At 37.2% G+C, this 25,833-nt stretch overlaps 1 protein-coding gene across 2 annotated transcripts in view; it reads left to right on the top strand.

The window, feature by feature from the left end:
* The window catches only part of RETREG1 (reticulophagy regulator 1), a 65,233-nt gene that overhangs the window by 8,709 nt on the left and 30,691 nt on the right, over positions 1-25,833 (top strand). For both annotated transcript variants that reach the window (XR_009742660.1, XM_061449253.1), the window contains exons 2-3: positions 4,627-4,733; positions 6,590-6,620. Coding sequence is in view for 1 of the 2 variants with exons in the window: in XM_061449253.1 (XP_061305237.1) it covers positions 4,627-4,733; positions 6,590-6,620 (138 nt within the window). In the remaining variant the exon portion in view is untranslated. The remainder of the gene's footprint in view (positions 1-4,626; positions 4,734-6,589; positions 6,621-25,833) is intronic.

Raw genomic sequence — 25,833 nt, 5'->3', positions numbered from 1 at the left:
AACTTCATGAGGCTGGCATCAGCCCACCTCACAAGCGTGTCAAGGTCCCTCTGGATGGCATTCCTTCCCTCCAGGGTATCAACCGAACCACACAGCTTGGTGTCATCAGCAAACTTGCTGAGGGCGCACTCAATCTCACTGTCCATGTCAGCGACGAAGATGTTAAACAAGACCGGTCCCAACACCGATCCCTGAGGGACACCCCTCGTTACTGGTCTCCAGCCGGACATTGAGCCGTTGACGACAACTCTCTGTGTGCGGCCATCCAGCCAGTTCTTTATCCACCGAGTGGTCCACCTATCAAATTGATGTCTCTCCAATTTAGAGACAAGGATGTCGTGTGGGACAACATTGAACACTTTACACAAGTCCAGGTAGATGACATCAACTGCTCTACCCCTGTCCCTCAGTTCCGTAGCCCCATCATAGAAGGCCACCAAATTGGTCAGGCAGGATTTCCCCTTAGTGAAGCCATGCTGGCTGTCACCCACCACCTTGCTGTTTTTCATGTGCCTTAGCATGCCTTCCAGGAAAATCTGCTCCAAGATTTTGCCAGGCACAGAGGTGAGACTGACTGGTCTGTAGTTCCCCGGGTCATCCATTTTCCCCTTCTTGAACATGGGGGTTATATTTCCCTTTTTCCAGTCATTAGGAGCTTCACCTAACTGTGATGACGGCCAGTGGCTTCGCAAATTCATTCACCAGCTCCTTCAGGACCCACAGATGGATTTCATCAGGAGCCATGGACTTGTGCAGGTTCAGATTTTTAAGATGGTCTCAAACCAGATCCTCTCCTGCAGTGGGCACAAGGTCTTCATTCTCACAGTCCCTGCATCTGCCTTCCAAGACTTGGGTGGTTTGGTCAGAGCCTTTGCCAGTGAAGACGGAGGCAAAGAAGTCATTCAGAACCTCAGCCTTCTCCAAATGCTGTGTAGCCAGTTCTCCCGAGAGCTTCCTGAGGGGGCCTACATTCTCCCTAGTCTGTTTTTTATTTGCTATGTACCTGCAGAATCCCTTCCTGTTATCCTTAATACCCCTAGCCAAGTTTAATTCTAAGTGGGCCTTAGCTTTCCTAACCTGGTCCCTAGCTTCCCGGACAACATCCCTGTACTCTTCCCAGGCCACCTGTCCTTGCTTCCACCTTTTATAAGTCTCTTTTTTCATTTGAATTTTCCTCAGTAGCTCCTTATCCACCCAAGGAGGTCTCCTGGCCCTCCTGCTGTGCTTCCTTCTAGTCGGGATGCAACACTCCTGAGCTTGTAGCAGGTGATCCTTGTATATCAACCAACAGTCTTGGGCCCCCCTGCCTTCTAGGGCTGTATCCCATGGAACCTTACTAAGCAGGTTCCTGAAGAGGCCAAAGTCTGCTCTTTTGAAGTCCAGCGCAATAAGCTTGCTGCATGCTCTTCTCACTGTCCTGAGGATCTCTAATTTGACCATCTCATGATCACTGCATCCAGGGCTGCCTTGGAGCATCATATTTCCAACGAGCCCTTCCCTGTTGGTGAGCACGAGGTCAAGCATGGCACCTCTACTTTTCAGCTCCTCTATTACTTGAAGCAGGAAGTTGTCTTCCACACAATCAAGGAACCTCCTGGATTGCTTGTGCTGGGCCGTACTGTCCTTCCAACAGATGTCAGGGTGGTTGAAGTCACCCATGAGAACCAGGGCCTGCGAGCATGAGGCTTTTCCTATCTGTCTATAGAGTGCTTCATCTGCTGGTTCTCCTTGATCAGGCGGTCTGTAACAGATCCCCACAGTAATGTTTCCCATAGCTATATTCCCTTTAACCCTGACCCACAAACTCTCTGTGGACTGCTCACCTGTCCCCAGACAGAGTTCCATACTCTCCAGCCTATCCCTAACATAAAGGGCAACTCCCCCTCCCCGCCTGCATGGCCTGTCTTTTCTAAAAAGCCTGTAACCTTCCATTCCAAGACTCCAGTCATAGGAGCCATCCCACTATGTTTCTGTGGTGCCTATTATATCATACCCCTGTAGACGTGCACACATCTCTGATTTCTCTTGTTTGTTCCCCAAAGTCATAATTTGATTTTTTTATACAATGTCACATCTGTCTCCTTGTTCCCCATTATCAGTAAGTTAAATAGTTAAATAAGTAGGGTAAACAAAGTCTTCAGTGCAGTTGAATTTAATCCTTAAACAGAATCAAGAATTTTAAATGCTGAAGATTATTACCAAGAAAAATAGTGAAACAACATGCTGCAAAGCTGTTAGGAGTTTTGATTTAATGAGCTATGCGTGGGCAGCTTTGAAAGAGCCTACCTTGTCATCACTTTTCTCTACACATCTCTATTGTATGAAGACAGGCTGAGAAAGTTGGGGCCGTTTAGCCTTGAGAAGACTGCGTGGATACCTCATAGCAGCCTTCCAGTATCTGAAGGGGGCCTACAAGGATGCTGGGAAGAGACTCTTCATTAGGGACTATAATGATAGGACAAGGAGTAATGGGTTTAAACTTGAACAGGGGCAGTTCAGGTTAGATATAAGAAAGAAGTTCTTTAATGTGAGAGTGGTGAGTTACTGGAACAGGCTTCCCAAAGAAGTTGTGCATGTTCCATCCCTGGCAGTGTTCAAGGCCAGGTTGGATGGAGTCTTGGGTGACATGGTTTAGTGTGAGGTGCCCCTGACCATGGCAGGAGAGTTGGAACTGTGATCTTAAGGTCCTTTCCAACCCTAACTATTCTACTGGTTTTCTTGAGCTGGCTGAAATTATAGAGAGGTACAGATTTGTCGTGGTTTAAGCCGAGCCGTAACTCAGAACCACACAGCTGTTCGCTCACTCCCACCCTCCTCCTCCCCCTGCTCCTGGAGGAATGGGGAGGAGAATCGAAAGAATGTAACTCCCACGGGTTGAGATAAGAACAGTTCAGTAACTAAGGTGTAACGCAAAACCACTGCTGCTACCCCCAATAATAATAATGATAAGGGAAATAACAAGGAAAGAGAATACAACCTGGGTTGTATTGAATGGCACGAAATACCTCTTTGGTCAGTTTGGGTCAGGTGTCCTGTCTCTGCTTCCTCCCAGCTTCCCCTCCTCCCTGGCAGATCATGAGACTCAGAAAGCCCTTGGTCAGACTAAACATTACTTAGCAACGACTAAAAACATTGGTGTTATCAGCGCTGTTCCCAGGCTGAAAGTCAAAAACACAGCACTGCACCAGCTACTAAGAAAGAGAAAAATGACTGCTACTGCTGAACCCAGGGCACGATTTCTCTCCTTCTTTTTTTTTTTTTTTTTTGATGGACTAGTCTTATAATTCAAACTGCACAGATATAAACCCCTCTCATATTCAGGAAAACCTTTCACAGTGAGCTTATGTGTTCATATTGGAAAACATCTCCTCCTCTGCTCAGGGTGATCAGGCATTATGAGTTTGTGGAAAATGTGAAAATCAGTGGCACAGACATTTTCTTTGAGGCAGTCTTGGATTTTGAAGATTGCAAGGAATACTGGAGTAGTTTTCCAAAACTTCAGTTGTGTCTGGAACTTGGTAGAAACATCTAGAAGTCAATTTTGTTTACAAAAGTCCAAGTATGCTCAAAGGGTGTCTCCTGGCTTCCTCCAGTGGCAATGCTTGCTACTCCTTTTCACTTTCCTCTCTTTTTTCCAGAAAAATTCTGCAGCAGCAGCTAGCTGCGTGGCCAGTTACCCTGTTTCCAAATTTGAGGGGTTTCTTGGAAACCTCACAGCTTTGTATGATTTTGTCTCTGTTGGTATTCTCATTTGACCCACTGGCTTGGACAGTGGCTTCTTACTGGTTTTGGCTATCCTCAATTTTATTTTTTTTAAGTGTTTTTGCTTTTACCTTGAAAAGATACTGATTTGCTCATTATCTGTATTGAGATCTCTGATTTAAAGTGTTTGAGACAATCTGTAAAAAAGCTGAAGTATTTTAAATTTAATTGAATTTTAATACTTTTATATTTCACAGCCTTTTTTGTGAGTTATTTGTCAGTAAAACAGAAGAGGTAATCTCTGAACACACAGGATAGCAGGGTCAGTAGTGGATAAAATTATAAATCATACAGTCTGGGTAACATGTTCTAAATGTGCATGGGTCTGTTAGACTTAACATGTTCTAAACGTGCATGTAATGAAAAAGAAAATTCACAAAAGCTCATTATAAAGACCAGGTTGAGTATTATACCATGAATGGTACAGTTTTACCTTATCTTTGCATTTGTAGTTATAATTTGTATAAAAATCTTGTGTGAACTTAAGCCCTATAGGAAACAAGAGAAAATGTCTAACCTTTTTTGCATGTATTGTGCCAAGATTATTTATGTTAATAAAGTCATAGTTAATTTAAAAAGTAATGGTTACTATGAAGAATTAAAATATTTTGTATTGTATGGACAAAATGTACTACAAGCTCAATGTATATTCTGCAATTGTATCTTTAAATGAGACTACGTTGTCCTTAGAGCTCTCCATATTTCCTTCCTGTGAAAAGACTTTTGGGAGAAACTAAATTCAATTGACATAATATCAGTCTATTTTTGTCTTTTAATGTTTCAGTACTAGTAGCTGCTGTCAGTTTGCATATGCTCCCAATAAGTTTGAAAGTATTCAGCGTTTATTTCTTCTTGACATTCTAGGTTTGTTGCACTGACCACTTGGAGAGTGTATCATATGATTTCTCTCATAATGCTTGGAGTGCTAATTCTTCAGATAATAAAGGAGTTGATATTCTCAAGGAAGAAAGGTAAGGCAGTATACTGGTAGAGTTCCTTGCTTAAACACCTGCAATTCAGAGCATGTTAGTTCATTACTAAATCCACTTCAGTATTATGCTTATTGTAAAATATTAGCTAATTTCAGAGAGGATATATCTGTGATGATCTATGACCATTTTCAATTAAGTTTTGCTATATTTTATAGAAAGGGCATTAGGAGATTTGTTTTTACGTGACTATAAGTGGTATCAGTGAACAGTCATTCTTGTTTCTTAACTGCTTGGTTTGAAAATACATTATTTTCTAAAATACAAAGTTTTCCTAAGCATTTTAGAACATTAAAGTTCTTTACTGTCAGAGTGGTGAGGCCCTGGCACAGGCCGCCCAAGGAAGTGGTAAATGCTCCATCCTTGGAAGTGTTCAAGGCCAGCTTTGATGGGGCTTTGAGGGACCTGGTCTAGTGGAAGATGTCCCTACCATGGCAGGGGGTTAGAACTAGGTGATGTTTAAGGTCCCTTTCAACCCTAACCATTCTGTAATTCATACTTCTTCTGACATTACTTGAATCATGTCATTGTTGGAAGGTTTCAGACACCCAATATGACCTCTCTTAGCATTGCTGAAATAAGTGAGCAGGATTTTTTTGTTTTGCTTTTCCTTTAATTCCTGTCCTGTACTTCATTATCAGTCTTGAAAATTCCTGGGTAAAATGCTTGTCATCAGTCTGTAATTTTCATTATCAGAAATATTTTTGAAGTGTCTTACTTTGCTTTTGTTTGATGTTGAATTGTGATGCAAAGTGTCTGAAAAATCGCCTTAATATAGCACAAAAGCAGGAAATAGGTGCCACAGAAGCCTGATATGCCACTTTGAGGTACTACCACATAATTTCTGACTGCTAAATCCTATTGTTCCCTCTAAGTTATAGCAATTATTTGCAACCTTTTCTGAAACATGGTTTATTTTCATTGCTTTCTCTGGAGTCTTGATTACCATTCTGTTTCCTGCCTGAGCATTACAAGCTTAGCAGAATTTGATTTTTAAGCTCTGTGTTGTGTAAATCACCACTAATGTTGAAACACCTAACTAGTTGGAAGGTGGTGATTTATGTAAATTCTCTTAACTGTAATTACTAGTATTTTTGTATTGACTAAATCCAAGATGCATCAATATTGACCAAGATAAGAGAGTAAGAATACCATCCCCTCTTCATTTGTGTTTCACTAGCATTTCTGTGGGATTATTTAACTAGTTATCATAGAGATGAGGCTAGGAAGACCTCTATTTCCCAGTTTACAGAACAAGATTATTTTACTATAGTTAACTTTTTTACTGCATTATTGCCTTTGATGGCATTATACACAGTGTTCAAGAACAGTCAGGTTCTTGAAGTAATTCTGTAGAAATCTTTGGGTAGTGTCTTGAAATCAATGACGTGCCACTCCAAAAAGCAGGGAAAAAAAGAAAGAAGGCAGAAAACCAGAAAGAAATTCTTCCCACTATAACACTTATGTGTAGCTTTACACTTCCAACCAACCACTAGATGGCAAGACTATTACAGATTCATAAGGAATGTAGAAAGTTGTTGTCAGTTTAGATCTGAAGTGCGAGTTATGTTGGTTATCTTCGTCTTCCCTGTGAAAATGTAGCAATATAAGACACTGATCTTTTGTTTTTCATTTACATTTTTAAATGGTATATTCAGTTTACAGAAAGTAATTCAGGAAGTATTACTTTAAGTCAGTATACTCTTCATATTTTGACTGTTACGGAGATTTGTTACTCATTTTGTCCCAAATTTGAATATTGTGTAGAATAAAGAAAAAAAATACTACTGTTTCTGTTTTAGTGCATTATTTTTCATCTTACATTCCCACAATTGCAGGTGCGCAGCTTTGGAGGATCATCACAGGCAAGTAGGTACATTATCTTTAATATATTGGTTATTTAACATTTTTCATCGTTAGTCTGGATTTAAGAAATAGTGTATTTTCCTTCTAGTTAAAATAGAACTGAGTTATTTTGACCTTATCTTTTCTAAGTATCAAAATATTTTCAGAAATGCTTTTTCTCACAGTGGGGTTATCATGCTTTGTGTTTTCTGGGAGCTGGTATTTTCTTTTAAGTTGGTTATTAGGGAAAAATACTGTGTTGGTTGAGGAGGTAACTTTCTGTTAGAACATCATTATACCAGTGCTGTTTAGAAGTAAGAAAATTTGCTGGCATTTCCTTTTATCTCTGTAGTAGCCAACAAGTAATTGATCATTATAATTTCAAACAAATATTAGTTGATAGCCATAGGAATAGAAATTAATAATTGTGAAGTCTGTTGACTTGCCATTGGGCTGTCTCAGACCACAACAAATAATAGTGCAGAGAATGTAATTGACATAATTTGCAGTATAAACAATGTCTCTAAATGGTTTACAGACAGTCCAGTTTTCGGAATGAAAGATTGTATATTTAAAGCATTATTCTTCTAAAAAGCTCACCAGGAATTACTGAATATCTGACGTCATTCAGAGGTGTATCCTTTAGTACACTATTATGTTACACCCTGACACTGGAGAACCAGTGAAAAGGGAAGATACAGGTTTTTGTTTTCTGCTTAGAGATTCATACTGATATCGTGGCAATTACAGAAAGCAGTTCACATATGCAGTCCTTCATGAGCATCTAGAGGTATGAACTATCTTCAGGCTTTCTTACAAACCCGAGGTGAAGCTGTATGGAACTGATGACAGGTTAATTCATGAATTGGACAGCATAAAATGGTTGTTTTACCATAGCTAGTGCTACTATCTGTATCTTTGTAGACCTGAAGTCTATGCAGATGTTTAACTGAGAAGCCATTACTGTGACACAATAGATTGTGATCTGTGTTTCATTCTTTCCTCCTGTTCTTTGTGAAAGAAATTTACCTTAAACTTACTATCTTTTGGGGTTTTGACATCTGAATTTACTTGTCTGTTTACATTTGAAAGAGGAAGACAAAAAAAAAAAAAATCAAGTTGCTTGTGGATTGTAAGGAAACAAAAATAATTCTACAGTTTGAGACATATTTTTTTTTCCTCATTTCCCAGTTCATTGTGTCCCAAAACAGAGCAGTTGATTTTCATGAAAGACTATAAATAGTACTTTTAATATCTTGGATTCTAGTTTTCAGGTGTCCAGAGTCTTGGCCTGGACTTTGCTGTTTTGTGGGAAATGACTACTGAGAGTGGAAAAGAGAATTTGATAAGCTCACTGTAAACTATACCATTGGATAATAATATGCAAGTGTTGGATGTTTCTGTGTAAAATAGTTTGGAATGGTAAGAACACAGAGTCAGTCCGTAAGTCCATCTAGTCCAGTATCTGTCCTCTGAAGGCAGACTGCCAGGAGAAATACGGCCTTGGGTATAAAAGTGGGACAAGCTTGCTAAGGTACTTCTAAATAGTGTGCTTTCCCAGCCTCCAGCAGCTTCCAGTTGAAAGACTTACAAGTACCAGAAGTGATGTCTTCCCCAAAACCTCCACCCCAGCCCCTGTGGAAGCTATTCTAAGTGGGCCTTTTCACGAATTTATCTCTTTTTGTTCTTACAAATTTGTGCTATTTGCAACATCCCATAGCACAGATACCCACAGCTGAACTGTGTGTTTTGTCAACTCAGCCTTGTGGGTTTTTACTGCCATATAATAGTTTCTTAATCACTTTCTACCTTGTTGGAAGAAATTGTGAGCAATCACTCTCTATTAATATTCTCCAGCATCAATTACATTGGGCGGCTTTTTTAACTCAAGATTATGATCCTGAGTAGAAAACTTCATGTTAAAGCCCAGGTGACTCAAAGATTTGTTTTTTGTTGGTTTTTTTTTTTTTTTTAACTTTGTGAATCTCTTCACATTTCATTTGCCTTTTTGTGAGCAAATCACTTGATATTTGGTTAAAGTTCTGCAATTCCTTGCAGTCGTTCTCCATCTTTACCAGAAAATTTCCTTTCATGACTTCTGAGTTTCCATAATTTGATGGGAGACCTTGTTAAAAGTCTTCCCAGAAATCCAGGTGTATTTTTATGGAGATCAGTGTTCTTCTACAAGCTGGTTGGCTCTCTGAAAGCCCAGAAGGTTTCTGGTAGCATGGCCTTTACAGCATAGCACGGGACAGGCATGTGTGTCCTTTAGTAGGTTTCCTGACAGTTTGCACAGAGTGGAGATGAGTCTTTACTGTTTTGCAGCTCTTGCATACCTTCTCTATAAATAGATGTTGCTTTAGACATTTCACAGTCCTCTGGTGTTAGGGCAGCTTTAAGAGAGGTTATTTAACATAAATGAAACTTCATCTCCTGCACCCTGACTTTCATTTAGGACTGTTGTAAGTTCACGTAAAGAGTTTGCATTTGTTTGCATTGTGGGTGGGTTTTTATTTTTTCTTCTTTTCTGAATCCTAACATAAATATGCCTGTTGATTGTGTTGAAATTAGAACTGTTGTAAGATGTAGAGGCTGGGTGATTTGCTTGCACCCATACTCAAGATTGGATACGAAAAACTGGTTTCATGTTGTCTTATACAAGCAAGCTGTATCAAATGTATCCCTATACTGTCTGTTTACAAAAAAACACTACCCAGCAGTGAATCACATGCTCATAAATAATATACAGAGAAAAAAAACATAGTAGATCTGTGGTACTTTGGATGTGAGGCAATACCTATCCTAATAAATTAAATGTGTTTGTGATCATTCTCTGGCATCATGGCCCACAGGTACAAAAAAAATCTGTGTCTGTAGCATTTAATCGCCTTATGGTCCATGCAGAATGGCCCTGTGCAGGCTGGAAAGGATTTCCTGGTCTGTGCCAACTCTGAAACTGTGTTGGGTTGTTGTTTGGGAAAGTGCTAGTTAGCATGTGCCAGAACTGTGCCAAGAGCTATTTTAATGGTTTGACTACATAAATCACCAGTTCTAGTGCCCCACAGCATTGCCACACACATTACCTTCCTTAAAAATGAGTAACAACTGTTAAAGGAGCACTGGAGGTCACTTGTTAAAACTTGTTAAATTACTCTTTTCTTTATAAAGCTCTCTTTATTTCTTCCTATCCTAGCAAGGTTTCTTTTAAACCTGATGCTTTGCTAGTCTGTGCAAGCAGATGTATTAGAATATGCATAGAAATTGTGGCACACCTTGATTTCTTGTGTGGTCAAATCCGAGGAGGTCAAATTGATATTTATTCAAAATTATCCTTTTATAGCAAACCTGAGGAGAAATCAGTTGCAACCTGAGACTAAGCAACAGTCCTGTAAAATGGCCACCAAAGAGTGACTCAAGAGAATAAGTGAGAGAGAAAGGAGTTAATGCTGTGAAAACTGGCAGCTCTGCATAGCTAGTTTTCAGCCCCTTCTATGTTTTGTCATTTTCTTAAACAAATTAAAGTTACTGACTTCTGGAAGAGGCTCGCCTGACCAAAGATGGTGTTAAGGTACCATACTGCGCAAATCGCTGCATCAGCCACACAGACTGCAGTAGATGTATAGTACTTATTCCATTATTATACATTGAACATCTTGGTTATAATTCTTTAGACTGTGAAAATAAGTCCTGAAAGGGTTCTTCTGGTCTTTTGGTTGAAAGACTTTTTTTTCTCACAGCAAGGCTTTCCTCCCAGGTAAACTTGTATGCTCTTTTGTCCTCCAAAGAGGAAAGAAAAATAAAAAGGTGCATCACCCTGAATAGCATGTTTTACCCACTGCTGTCCATATGATCAGACCGATCAAGACTTAGACTTCTGTGAGAAGAAACAGGAACATTACAGGCAAAAAAAGGACACTTGATCACGGTTTTTAACTGGCAGCTGTTATTGAAGCAATTTAGGACTTGATTTTGAAAACCATGGGTTAATGTTGAAGCTTTCTTGAAGCTCAGTAGTTAGCCAACTGGGATATTTCTAAGATAATAGCTTTCGATGACAGAAGGTTACAGATGCTTAGAGTTCATTGTCCAAATACAGGATGTTCCTGTTTCTTGCCACCCCCTCCTCCAGTCCCTCCTTTATGGATTCCTTTTCTCGGTTAACTGCGGTCACACTTGCAGACTCCCAGAGGCATCAAAGTCGCTTCCAGGGGTGTGTTACTTCTTCATAGGGAACTACATCCATTATTGGGTGAGCAGGTGCTAAATCCTGTTGTGACAGATCAGCTTCAAAATCAGGTCGTAACTTTCCAAGACTCGAATTCATCTTTTGACCTACATAAATTCCACACTTGCATCAGCCCTTCTATAGACATTTATGTGCATTGCAGTGGTTAGTGCACTCTGAAGAACAGATCCTGTACTACCACCACTCAGAGCTTGATGGACTTCGTACAATGTGAGGTTATTGTTTTTTTCCAAGGAGAAAAAACCTCTTTTGTGTCTAAACATAGCTCTATAATGCACTTGTGCAGAATTATTCTTAAAATGTCACTGGCAGCAATGGAAAAACCTCTTCATATTATCACTGAAGATAAGCAAGACAATTCCCCCTTTCATCTAATTACCATGCTTCATTTATTATATCTGAGGCTTTATGTATCTCTGTTGCATATCCTTCACTTCTGGATTTGCTTAAGAAAATCTGCAAGCCTGAAGATTTCTGACATCATCTTTCTAGTTTTATTTTGTGTTCAATGGAGAAAGAGTTGAAATACTTTGTGAGGTATATGACATGATTCATAATATGAAATGTCTGTAGGCTGGTCAGGTACATTGTACCTTATTGGTGACACTTTGTTTCCTTTGAATATATACAGTAAGTCCAGGTGGTGAGAAGAGTAATTATGTTTACAACCCTTGTGTCATTATTCTCTGTCGGTCTGAAGGTCTGTCTAAGATGCCATTGACTAGTGCTCGTGGTTACAAATAAGAAGCTGACTCTTGCAGCAATGTGCTGAAATACCATTCAACAATGATAACAACTGCAGGGCTCAACAAACAAGTATGGGGACTAGATTTACCTCTGTCTCTTTGTGTTTGCAAGGAGTTTCTCTGAAGTGAATCTCCAGCTCAATATGGTTGTATATTCAGATCACTCCTGAGACCTTCAGGGTATCCTGCTTGATCATATCTCAAAAGAAAAAATACAAAGTGTTCTGTCATTCTGTCCTTCAAGGTGTTGTGAAGAGATCTCCTGGCGGATGAGAGGATTAGGAAATGAGATCTTTTTCCATTAGGAAATAAAAATAGAATTAAGGTTGTAACGGAAGTGTTCCTGTTTTATGCTTGTTAATCCATTTCCTCAAATGTTGTAAGTAGGAACAAAGCTAACGTAAACTGAGGCCAGTCATGTGCCCCAGTCAGTACCAAAACATGGGACTGTTGGTGTCAGTTTCTGTTGTGCACTCCCTTAATCTTGGTTTCATCATCCAGACAAGATCCATTCTTCACTTGGCTGTACACAACTGAGTGAAATCTGGTAACAGACTACAGAAAAAAACTTTGTGGCCATAGAGGAAGACAGAGGACAGAATATAGCCTAATAGATAAATAAATAAAAATAGGCTTCAGAGTGCAAGTATTTCCTTCTGCAGTTGTTTCAGTGTAATCCAAAGGCATCTAGTGTACTCAGACTTCCACTCCTAGTATTTTGTAATATTTACTGTTCTGTTCATTTCAGCTGATATATTTGTATGAGCTTGTGCTGGAATATATACAGGAACAAAAAATAATAAAACTTCAATAAAAAGTCAGTTACTTTGACAAAAGTGTCATATTTAAAGTCTGAAGACCATTTAACACATTAACAGAAAGGTGAGGGTGAAATGTTTGTCGGTGTTATATATGTCACTGGTAGAAATAGTTGGTTTGTTTGCCTTGTTCAGTTTTTGGTTTGGTCTTTTTCCCTTATGTTTGCAGAAATAATATGTGCTATATATAAGTGATTTCTTTTTACACCGAATGGTTTGCAAACTTTTGAAGTTAGGCTTACTATCTATGGTTTTCTAGTGTACTTTGGCAGAACATGATTTTGCCTTAGCTATCACAAGACATTTTCCTCTCTTCCTCATCTCCAGCTCAACTAGCTTTTCATTATACGGAGCACATGAAGGAGATACGGAGAAAATCTTGGAATCATCCAGTCTCTGTACTACTACCAAACAAATATTGCATACCTCTTTCTGTAAACTTTGTTTGCCTTCTGTCCCTGTTAGTTAAATAAAGGTTGAACATTTTCATGGCTGCAAGAAAAGAGCAGCGTCTGAGAAAGTAGTAAAGGCAGAAACAAAGGACCAGCAGAATTTCACTGGGGCTGCTTTAACTTCTTTTGACAAGTTTATATTCCATCAGCCCAATTTAATATTTGCTGAGTCTTATGTTTTCAGAAACTTTTATCATTCATGTTTGAGTTTCTGTATTCCTCCTAGCATGATGCTCAAACCAAGGCCTTATCCAGTAAAAGAGATGACTTGTGCTGTATATCATAAATGTATTATAAATGCATCCCAGGCATAGATGTATTTTTTCTAAGATTCGTGCAAATAACTTGAGTCGCTTATATTCTGTTAGGAACATTCACCTTTTTGCACTGCTTGTTTAGCAAGCTGTTTCCCATTTTGCATTCATGCATTTGGTTTGTTAAATATAGTACAACCCCAATGAGTTTGGCTGGTTGATTTTTCCATGCCATTTTCCCATTTGAGCTCCTCTTCAAACCCTCATTCTGTCTGCCACTCCTCCCAGGCTATTGCCACTCACTTATCTGAAGGATTAGTGCAGATACTGAATGAAAATGCTAAGGATATATCAGTCTCATATAACAAGATGCTTTTAACACCTGCCCTTTAGTATGGCTTTTTAGTTAAACCTCAAGTTATTTTATGGGGACTGATTGCACATAAGGTTTATTTTTGCAGTTTGCTTTGCAGTGTCATGAAATTTTCAAAAGCATTGCACCAGTTGTGGTGTATGCTTCCACCTTTCATTTAGGAATGGCTATGTACTTTTTAAAAAGAAATATGCCTCCTTTATTTATTTGGATACTGAATAATCCTCATTTACTGCTTTAACAGTTTCTCAGCTGTATTACTGATTTGGTCAGTATCTCTGTATAGGTGAAATCAGTTGATCTGAAATTGCTTGGATAGCCCTATTTTAACTTCATAAACCATAATTCTTTGAGAAATGTGTTATTTTTTTCATTTGTCCCACAATCCTGTCTTTTCCTTTAACCTGTTGGCTAGTTGTAGTCAAAATTACCAAGAATTATTTTAAACTTCTTGTTCTATTTAGAGAGCTCTGAAAGATTTCTGTATTATATGCTTTGGTTTTGCAATGCAGAGATACTTGGGAGTCATTCAGAAGACTGCTGTTTACCCCTGGGAATTTTTTTTCTTCTGATAATAGTGTTTTTATAAAAATATTTAATTAAAATTTGAAGCTACAGAAGAACACATCACATAATCTGATTGGACAGTTGCTTTTTGGTTTTGCTAATCTCTCACAGGAGATTTTAATAGTCATTTCTAAGCATACTGGTTTTTAAGTGTTCTGTGTGTAACTTCTCAGGTATAAACAAATATTCATTGGATAAGTCAGAAGAAATAATTTCGTGGAGCATCTGAAGGAGATTTCATGAGGAAGTTTCTAAAAATCCTTATACCTGGCATTGTGGTTGGACTCGATGATCTTAAAGGTCTTTTCCAACTTAAATGATTCTATGATTCTGTGCTTTTGCAAGTTTGCCTTCATGTTAGAAAAAAGGTCATCTGGACACCAGCACAGTGAGGTGTGTATTTTTACTATGCTTAAATAAACTAGGTTTGAAATACTTTTATTCAAGTGAAGTCACTGCATTCATGATTAAATATGTGAAATAAATACCTGACATAAGTGCAGTCTTTGCAAACTGCAGTATATGTGGCATCCTGTGTAAAAGTGACTCAGTAATCCCTTTGTTATTCATTGGTAAAAATTGGCTGAAAAATGCTAGCTCCATAATGATGGGAGGATGGAAATACAGCTTTTGTTTGTCCTTTTTTTGTTTAAACATGAGACAGTTTTTCTTCAGCAGTTTTCAACATATAGCAAAGCCAGCTCTATTCTGTGTTTAATTTTTTTAAGCATAGAGCCGCAGTCACTGTTCAGTTACTCATGAGAGTTTTGCTTCTGGATCTGCTGTGTAGAAAATGCAGGTGTCTGTGAGTGCAGCCAGGTGGATTTTTATGTTGTGAACAATCTAAGAACTGCTAATTCTGAGCTGACCTAATTCTGATGTTTCTGTGTCACACTTGCTGTCATGTCACATAATACCCGTATTCTAATCACTGGGGAATAAAATCAGCCTTCCTACTGCTGCCTACAGCATCTAGGCTGTCTCACATACATTTCATGACTATGTTTATAGTAATGATAAAATACTTCTTTATATCACAGTATTAACTAAACATTAAGTACAAGATATGTAAAATTGCAGGTGTTATGGTTTTCTCAGTTCAGCTGTTTCCAGCAGTAAGAAAACAAAACAACAACTGAAAGCTGATAGGGGTTGAAAGGAAAGTGATAAATTGAATACACAAAATTTCATCAAGAGGGTGAGTGAATTAAAGAGATTCAGAAAGACAAGATGGCCAAATGGGTTTGTGTTTCTCTGAAGGTCCCCCATGCCACTTGTCCTTTTCTCAACTTTGCACTATTTCAGTAACAAGTTCTTAGCTCTACTCTTCTGTATTAGATAAAAGCAAGTATGGCAGGTGCTGCAGTTGAATTTGCTGATTTTCACAGTGCTGTTGTATGCCATTTGCCAAGTTTTTTCCAGCTTCCAGCAAGACAGCTTGGAGGTGCCTTTCACTTCTTAATATTTTCATGTTTCTTACTGACACAGCAATATTGGCAGCAGTATTTCTCAGCAGCTGAGATAGAAGTATAAGTACAGGGAAAACATGACATACTTTCTTCTATGTCGAGTTGTGGACCACACTTTGGACATACAATGAAAGCTACAAGTTTCTCTTAAAGTAGTCATCTATCCCATCTTTGTGGATTGACCTGATAAACCTGTGAATATCTCTGTTGAAAATCTGTATCTGAAAAACTGCAGAGGAATTGTGCTGTTACAGTCCATCTCAGATCATACCTTCAGGGACCCTTCTTCAAGCAAGCAATTAATCTTTGCTTGCTGTGGGGTGCAGTCCCACCACGGAGAGTATCAAATGAATTAAAAGAAAAGGGACAATATTGGGGTACATCCTGAATCTAAAGACGTGTTCTCTGACCATTTTTTAGCAGAACATGTATTACCCTTTCCCTATTTATTTTTCAAAGCTGTTTGGAAATTGGCAGCTACTGACAAGCATACTTAATATATTGCTGTCAAACCTGTCACTTTCAGTGTAAAGCCCTTGCTTTCTTTTTTTGACCTGTTTATATTTATGAAGTGTTTATTATAAATAACATGCTTCAGAGGCAGGGTGTAGAAGGGTATGCTCTTATTTTGGCTGCTGGTCTAAATAGAATTGTAAGAAAACCTGTTCAAGGATGGAATTGATAGTTTTCCTCATTGATTGATTGATTTCCTCTATAAGAAAAGTAAAACTTGGAAGAAAGTATATGTAGGGAAAAGTGTCAAAGACCCCTCATATCCTAGATAAAGATCCTTCCAGTTGGAGGATCCAAAAGGTTTGGATGTACTTTTTGGCTGACATTTTATAAGAGTAATGTTCGTGCTTAGGTGTACTTCAACTTACGTGTTGAACTTAGACTCAAGTTATGAACTGTCTCTTGAAGGGTAGCAAAAGCCTTCCTATCCAGCACAGACAGGGAAAGAAGAAGACTTGGATGCAGCTGCATCATTCTGAATGGAAGAGTGTGTCACTCCCTGCCTCTGTCAGCCCTCAACCTGAATATTTATCCTTAATCCGTAAGGACTTTTGAATAAGTACCTGGTATTCCGGGTTTTCCTAATTTGTGGTGGGGATCCACGTCAAATGTCTCGCAATTTGTGGTTGTAACTATGCAGAAGTAGCTGCATATCTGTACGCTAGAACTAACACTAGGTTCCTGGTTGGAGCACAGTCTTTTCATTCCTTTTTTTTTTTTAAATGGATGTACTGTATTCCAAGACTTTGCAGACAGCGCAGACTGGAAAAAGTTCCTTCCTTCTAAACAATATCCTTTTTTTTTTAGTGCAACTTTCAGATTAGCAAGGTTATAATCTAGTTAGATGATTTCAAAGAGTTTAAGCAGAGTTAGTGATAGGTAGAGGTTGGCTGCATATTGCTGTATCTTTGAATTGGTTAGCAAGCAATAATACTTTTCTAGAGGAGCAAGGTATCTAAAGCCCTGTTAAAGAGAACAGAAAAGTAACGTAGAGTCAAAACATCTTTCTTGTAGCTCCTTGTAGGATTATACCATACAATAGATTTAACTACTGCCTAGTCTATGAACAGTCTGCCCAATTGCCAATGCTGTAGGGTAGTGTTTGCATGCCTTGGAGATTTTTCTGCTTGCAAATGTAATGTTCATATTTTTTACCTTCTTTATGTATTTTAAAATATTCTTTATTATATAACTTGGTGGGTTGCCTCAAATTATTTTTAATGCCTAAATTAGCAGGATATCATTGCAACAAGTACAAGATAGATCATGAGTAGAGTAGAGTAGAGAATACTGCATTTCTGATCAGTGTGGAGCTTTTGAACAGTATGAGAGACCTCAAATTGCTCCTCAGGAGAGAAGTTTGCAAAACTGACCTTTTAAAGGGTATCAAGTAAATATAAGTGGAAAAAATTAATGTTAAAATGGTCATGTGTCCTATTGCCTATGTTTATTCCCTTGCATGTGTACCATTTTCACTGTTGGTATTTTTATTCTATTCTTACCTCTTTCCATTTTAACAGTTGAACAACTGTGAGAGATAACTTACAATCCTGAAGTCATTTGACTTGTCATCTTAAAGGGTATTTATAAACTATAGCATTCAGGGAGCCCCCAGTGTTACTTTAAATAGAGAGACTGCTTTTAGGATATATTAAAAATGTGGACTGTTTCATTTTGGAATTGCTTTCCTTAAGCACATGCTAAATCATATTTGATAAGAAACTCCATAAAAATGGGTAGCAAGTTTAACCATATTCTCTATTTTCACGCTATACTAAAGACTGCATGAAAAGCAAATGGTATGGCTTACGCCAAACACAAAAATGTGAAATATGTTCTTCTCCTGCAAGTAGAAATAGCTTTTCCCCCTTTTAATATTGGTCTAAATTATCTGTTTCCTGTAAGCAGAAGTACTGCTTCTATTATTTTCAGAAGAAGAATAGGATTTGTTCCACACAGAAAAGTTACTGACTCAAATGCCCAAACCTACCATAGGTATATTTATCAGAGTCATTTACCTACCATTTTCCATGATTGCTTGTCTCTGTTGTTGCCAGTCACAGGTTTTTTTTTCTTGCCACACAAACTAGCATCAATGTGATTATGAGAATGCATATACATGACATACAGAAATGGTTCTGGGGTTGGTTGTCCCTGGCATTGATTTCAGCTTCATGAGACCAGCTTTCAGGTCATTCTGCAGACAATGCGAAGGTTTCTAGAACCTGAAACCCAAGCTATTGGATCTATATCTTTTCTGTGCTTAAAAAGCTTTCTTTTCTGTGCTGTTATATGTGGTTTGAGAAAATGAATTATTCAGGTAATAGTTTGCACTATCTTAGATCTCAGTAGCAAGAACAAAAGATTTAAAATTCTGTAGTGCTACACAGTTTTCCATATGCAGTATGTCCCCTTGTAAGCAGCAAGAATATAGAAAATACATTTCAGTTTTGTAAAAACGCTGTATTGCACAAGGAGAAAATATGTGCAGGTCTCCTAATATCGTATTGAGTTAATTCCTGTCAAGTTTTCAAATTCTAATCAATTTATGAAGCATATTGGAAATTTGAAGGTGATAAAAAGGAAAAAGAAACAAGCAATTTCAGTTAATTTGAGAACTTGATAAAAGAAGTAAGAAACATTTATGATTAACAAAACAAGGTATTTAGAGATATTTACCAGTTATTGGCATGGAAGGAGGAGAATGTCATTTCTTGGAATCTTTAGAACAGTGTTAGGAGAGAGATCAGAATAAGTAGAGTTGAGTTTATGTATTAGTCGGGTTTTGACCTTTTATTGCATCTGGTTTGCCAAATACAAGCATTAGATTACAGAACACATGATAGAATTTATTTACAGAGGACATAAGAACCTATAGTCTTAGTCCCCGGGGTTTTTTGTTGGTTGTTTTGTTGTTTGTGTTTGGGTTTTTTTTTTAATGTTGCAGATACCTGAGTTGTTGTAACACTTGAGGGTGTGTTTCCCAGCACAACATCTGATCAGTCACTAATTTAGTAAGGAATGTCCTGGCACACAGTTCTGTTGAAGCATGTGAGCCTATCAGCAGAATAACATATTATACTCTTTTAGGCATTTCAACATACAGTTGAGTAAAACAGCCTAGCTGTTTTGAAACAAGTATGATATTCCTTCCCTGGGTCTCCTTTTGTTTTTCTTACTGTCAGAAGAGATGTTGCATGTTTACCTATTGAAATATATTTCATGCCTTAATTATTTTTTCTTTGTTTTGAAAGTTGTTTTAGAGTCTAAATAACACTTGAAATCAGCCCTATAGAGCTGTCTTTTATTTTTACATTGAGAAAAATAGAGGATAGCATATGTTCATTATGTTTTTCATGTTCTCCAGGTTTCACCAATCCTTGAATGAAGTTAATCAGATATATTCAGGAAACTGGTTTAATAAAATTTTTCATAAATAAATACTTACTGCAGTACAAAACCATAGAAGTTCTCTCAAATCCACCTGAATGTTGTGGTCACAGCACCATATGACACACACACCTTTTCCTATCTTAGATTTTAAATCTGGAGAATGAGGCTCTTTCTGAAGTTCAGCTTTTTATCACCAAGCGCTTGGATTCATAATTCAATTAACAGATCAGTGACGTAGCTGTGACTGTTGATGTTACTGTAGGTCACTTCATAGTGTGCAGTAATGCTAAAGAGAATTTCATGGTGAATATAAAAATATCCAATATGAAAGTACTAGAAATAGCTGTTTCAAATATTTGAAAGGTAAATATTAACATTCTTTTAAAATTGATATTAAAAAGTTCAGACAGTGAAAGAAGAATGCTGAGCAGAGCTTGCTGTAGCCCAGCAAAACTTCCAGAAGGCATTAGCTAAAGTAAAAAGAAGTAAATGAGATAGGACTTTTCAAAAGAGAAAAGGAATAATTAAGGGGAAATATGATAGAGGTCTCTAAGACACCATAAGGATCATGCCTTTGAGGGAAAATAAAAAGAATGTAATTAAGCTTTAGAAATACTTGGTGCATGTTTTTGTGAATATTAGAACTATATGTGGATTAAAAACATAAATTGTAGGACAGTTCTTCAAAGAAAATTGATTTAAGGCTATTAAATAAATATCACTACCTCTGGCTTTGAATGTCCCTGAGTTGCAGATAGTTGAAGGTTGGTATTGGAATGATACTTCCATAAAATGCATATTTTCCCGTGTTCTTATTCTGTTGGTTAAGTATCCCAGGTATTCAATTTTGGCAACTGTTGAAGACAGGGCACAGGGCTAGATGGAACTTTGGCTGACCCAGTGTAGCTGTTCTTCTTAAAAGCATTACAAGCATTGACTTTTTATTCAGTTAAATGGCCTAGTAAGACAAAAATAAATACATCTCTTTATTTCTACATTGTGTATATGTTGTTAATAAATTGTATACGAATGTTAAAGTCTGAGGAATCCCAGAAGCTGTGATAGCTATTGCCCAATTTTAGACTGTCTGTTTCTACCGCCATGTTCCACAGAAGTTGCAAGGTCAACATGTACCTTAAGAACTTGCTTTTATGTATTTAGGCATGAGATCAGAGTAATAAAATCAATCAGAGCAGTAATATCTGAGGTTTGCATGGCCGGTCTTTGCAAAAAAAAATTGTTCAAAACACTTCTAAGAACTTTTAGCCAAATGCTTCTTTATGTTTTCTTAGAACACAAACTGAGACAAAAGCATGTAAGACTTTTGTCTTGCATATTGATAGTGAAGACTAAATGTGTCTGAACAATTACTGAATGAAGTTCTCATGCCAGGGCTGTGCATGATCAAAACTGTTTCCATTGTGAGTTCACCATAAGCAGACAATTTGCCTAAAATGTGTAGTTTGGCAACTTCTCTCCCACCTTGTTAGCTGAATTAGATACTGTGTGTTTTAATCAGTCTCAAAACATGGCAGTTCAGCTGAAAACTCCTTAATATGATGATAAAAAAATAAAAATCCTTCTGAAAAGGACACATAAATGGTATTTTTTGTTAAAGTTTCAAATACTTTGCTCAAAACCCTTCCAGATGTACCTTGAAAAATATTTATTTCATCAATCAATAATCAAATAAGAAAAATTACTAAAGAGGCTTTTTTACTTGGTAAAGACCAACTTTAGCATATGGAAATCAGTATTCTGGGGTTTTCTTTGTCAGTTACTTAAATGAGCTGGAGGGAAAATCAGGATACCTGAAAAGTAGTTGAAAGATGGTGTATTTAAAGTGCTCTGAATATTTCCCAAATAAAGTCTTGGGATTTGGTTTGTTTTTTTTTTTTGTGTGTGTGTGTGTAGTGTGCGTGTTTGTTTTTTAGTAGGAAAAACTAACCTTACTGGACTAAAGTAAAAATCTTAGTGTTATTTTCTTTTCACCCTTTTACTTCCATCCTCTATAGGTATTTTGGAGATCAAGATTCTGAAGGAAAACAGCAAAAGCTATGATAAAATTTTACAGATTTATATAGATAAAAGATGTATAAGTAACTTCTAAAATGAATGCTTAATTTTTCAGTTTTTTGGCAGAAAAAATGTGCTATTGAAACATTTTTTATAGTTTAACAAAAAAGATTTCTTTAGAAATCCTTAGATGTCTATGAAAAATGAGGGGAAAAGAAGTTTTAACAGTGATAGGAGCTGCTGTTGTGTTGTGTGAAACAGGGTAATCTATACATGTGTTCTGAACCACCTTATGGAAGGGATTGATTTTAAATAAAAGTTAAAGGAACATGGAAAGGAAAATTTATGAGTTTTTTTACTCTGAGATAAAAGTCTAGGTAGCTGAAGTTAATTTGGCTTCCCAGTAGTGCTGTCAGCCTCTCGGCAAAATGTCATGCCTATTACCATCTTCTAGAGGCAGGGCAAAGGTTATCGGGTGCTCAGCACTGCTGGCTGAGTATTCTGGCAGCACTTGCCCAGGCATTTCAGGGGATTCCCCTAAGTCACAAATCTGCATGTGCCCTTGATGACAGATGGGTTAAGTTGCAGGTCTTCATTGATCATCATTCTTGGTCTGAACCTTTCTTGACTTGTATTAGCTCAAGAGCCATTTAACTCCGTGGGGTTTTTTGGTAGTAGGTGTAATTGCGGGAGGGGGTCGAGTTGTCTTTTGCAGTCTTGGCTGCCCCCTTGCCTTTTCTGTGGAACTGTATAGTGTTTCAACAGCCTTCATAGCTTTAAATTTGTGGTTGTTTTATGGAGGGCTGGATGTTAAAAGAGCAGAATGGTTGTGGTTGACAAGTATTTACTTTGGAGACACTCCGGTAAGAAATTAGGCACACCAGTCACTCCAGGATAAAATCAGTTTTGTTTTCATCAGTGATCTCAGAATTAACCATCCTGTCGAATGTGCAGTTGTGCACATGTATGAATTGCCATCGCAAAAAGCATACAATTGCATTGTAGAATTTATTTCTTGCTGCTATTTCTCATTATTACCTATCTTGCCCTTCTACATTGGTGCCTGTGATACTGTGCAGGACTATTTTCTTTAAGTTTTGATGTTAGTATTTAATAAGTTTCTATGTCGCTTTCTGTTTCCATCTTGTAGGGCTTTAATGCAAGATCAAATAGTATCATGAACCATGACAAGTGATTCCTATAATATTTTTTTATGTGTTTTGTTGTCTATTTTTTAACAAGCTGGTTGATCAGAATACACAAATATGTGCCTTCTTAAATGGCATGCACTCTGACTTTTCTTCCCTGATCTGTTTTAGTTTGTAAATACTTTAGTTTTGCTTATAGAGATTGATGTTTCATTATTGTCATTATATCAGATTTGCTAATGTGCTGTTACATGTCTTGGAGTTGGAAAGTACTGTCAGGTAGCATACAAATTACCAGTTACTCTATCAGATAAAAATATGGCCTTGAAACTGAGTTGTATTAGTGATGATTTAGTATTTTTAGTGTCATAGTTTCACAGCTTTATAAACTACCACAATGAGACTGAACAAAGACAATTCTAATGGAAAAAAGCTCTTTTCAAAACAAGAGAATATGATTGTAATTTTATTATCAGGTATATTAAACGCTAAGAGACTTTATCTCTTGTCACACAGTAAACCACTGAATAGATAAGTTGATGTCAATAAGTTGATAAGTTAACAGTATAATTTAGTAATCTGTCTCACTTTCATTATATAGGCATGGATTTTGGCCCTGAAGAAATCAAGATGAATCATAATTAATATGAAAACATTTGGCTAGCAATTCTGAATGTCAATAAAAACTTTGGTGCTTTGAGCTGCAACATAAGAACAGGGTTGATGTCCTGAAAATGATTAATAATATATAACTGTGCTGTGCTTCCATTATAAAGTACTTGATGTCCTGCGGTTATTCATCCTTAAGCTTCTAATTCAGAACCGGTGACCTGGACTTAAATCTAGTTATGGCTTGTGATTGCACTAAGCACTCTCTGGTGAGATTTTCTTACACTGCACCAAAGAATAAATTATATGATTAGACAGAAAACTATCTCATACTCTCCTCTTCACAGGATGATGGCAGCCATCAAGTAATGGTGGGCTGTTTTAGCAAACTTTGAGATTACCAGCAAAAGCTTTCAGATGCAGGCATTGTCAGTATGTGGCTCTGGGTGTCCTAATTATCTTAAAGATTCTATATAGCTGAATGTGTTTTTATGTTCTTAATTGAATTAGATATAGAATTGTCTTCTAAATATTCTAATTTTCTTGGTAGCTTGTTGGGAGTCTATTTTTCTTGTTTTGTGCTGCATTTAATTCTTACATTAGAAAACACAATAAACTTTTAAGGATAGTGCTTTAACTATTTGTATTGACACTTGTGAAAAAGATTTTCAAGTCTTCATGTCTTCTTAACAATTTTTAATGTCTTAATCAATTTGTTTGCAAGCTGATTCCATTTTATAGTTATCTTGCTATTTGGTCTGCCGTTCATATAGTTCATGTCTGTTCAATGAGGGAGAATACAATTGCTGAGAAGGAAAAGATTCAGGTTGCTACAGATAAAAAGAGACAGGTGGAGGGGAAAGTTTCGAAGTCTTGAGTAGCGTGTATGCCTAGAAAAAAATTTGCATTTTAATGTGACTTTACTGAATTACAGACATAAGTACTTCCATAGGTCTTGGGACAAATAGGAAATGTGTTATAGTAAACAAAATAATTTCATGAAACAGTATATAAGAAGGCTCTTGAAAAAATTGGCGAAATATTTGGTTATCTTTAGAAATTGCTCAGATAAATGCTTGGTGATGTATTATGTGATTTTATTTTATTTTTTTCCTTCCAAAATCTCTTTCTTTTATAGCTGTTTAGGCAAGATCCCATGGCCAAAAAGTCCCAGAGCAGTTGAGATTTTCACCCTTAGTGGTAAGATCTACCGCCCTGTCTCCAGCTCTTCTGTGTTTGTCACACAAATCCAGCATGATCTATCATATTTGTACCAGAGGAAGATTTGCTATCTTTATGTGACTAAAATGTAGTAATTTGCTTTTAAACTGCAGTTGAAGTGTCTCTTACTTCCTTTAACCTTTCTTTCTCCTTGTGTTAAAAAACTTGGAAATACTGTCATGCATTATGGAACATTATTATGTGTGCCTTATGATGAAACACTAAAACCAAATTGTGACAATTCATTGTTGCTGATGCAAATCAGGTTTTAGTGTCTGTTGATAGTCAGTTTGCTTTTATACTCAAATTTTTATGATTCTTTAAACATACATACTCACGTGCTCTGTTCTGCCCAGTAAATATTTCTTGCATGCAATATCTTGCTTAGCTTTTTGAATGTTGCATTACTTTTTTAATGTCAAAATTGAATGCTGTTTTGTTTGTGGGTTTCGTTCTTTTTGAGTGGGGGGAAGTGTTTGTGTTTGGCTTTGGTTTTTGTTTGCTTGTTTTGTTTGGGAGTATTTTTTCTGAATATGCATCCTGAGAATTAAAAACTGTTTTAACAATTATTTATTTCATGCAAGTACAAAGAAGAGTTCTGCTTAGTGTTCAGGATTCCATGAAGAGAAAAAAGATTTCCTGAGCACTTATTTTGTTTGCTTTTATTAGTCTTTAACTGTGGAAAGATTTTTTTAATTTTTTTTTTTTTTTGCCATTCCTACTCCTAGATATAGGTAAATACAAAATTATATTTTGCATGTAATAGGTGTCTTACATATTTTTTTAGGACAGTGCTTAGCTTACCAAGTTGAGGTTATACCTGCTATAATACTTCAGTAGAGAACTAAGCATGTTTATAGGTCTGTCTTGATGATTTTTCATTCATGTTTGTATGAAAGGCTCCCTCTCTTATAAAACAAGCTACCTGTGCATATCTTATGGTGTACAAAGACATCTCAAAGTTAGGTAAATATAATAAACGTTTGCAATTTGAAGTCAGCTTTACATAGCCAGAAAGACCTGGGACAAGTACCATTCAGCAAATTTGGATGTTGAAAATATGGGAAAATTGGGTGCACCCTTCAAATTGATGAAATACAGTAAAATGTATACTTATAAATACATAAATATACATGTGCCTGCACACTGCACATGCAAACACACATACCCCCCCCCCCAAGTGTGACCACTATATTCTGTTTTCTGTACTGAAAAAGGGGTGGAAAATACTTAACTGAGGGGGGGGGGGGGGGGAATGGGGGACGGGACATGACACGGGACGAACGACTTTATCTATGTTATTAACATGAATTATTTCAGTAGCAGAAACATGCATTTCAAATTAGTTTTAATTCTAAACATGCCTTTGACAGTGATGGTAATTTTTAAGCATGCATTCTTGCTGAAAGTAA

Source organism: Pezoporus flaviventris, unplaced genomic scaffold (genome assembly GCF_033815535.1).
Source record: "Pezoporus flaviventris isolate CSIRO_AGI_PZ_B2104156 unplaced genomic scaffold, CSIRO_AGI_Pfla_v1 ptg000007l, whole genome shotgun sequence".
In the NCBI taxonomy this organism is placed as follows: Eukaryota; Metazoa; Chordata; class Aves; order Psittaciformes; family Psittacidae; genus Pezoporus; species Pezoporus flaviventris.
The sequence above is the reverse complement of the archived record's forward strand: the minus strand, read 5'-3'. Positions and strand labels throughout refer to the sequence as shown.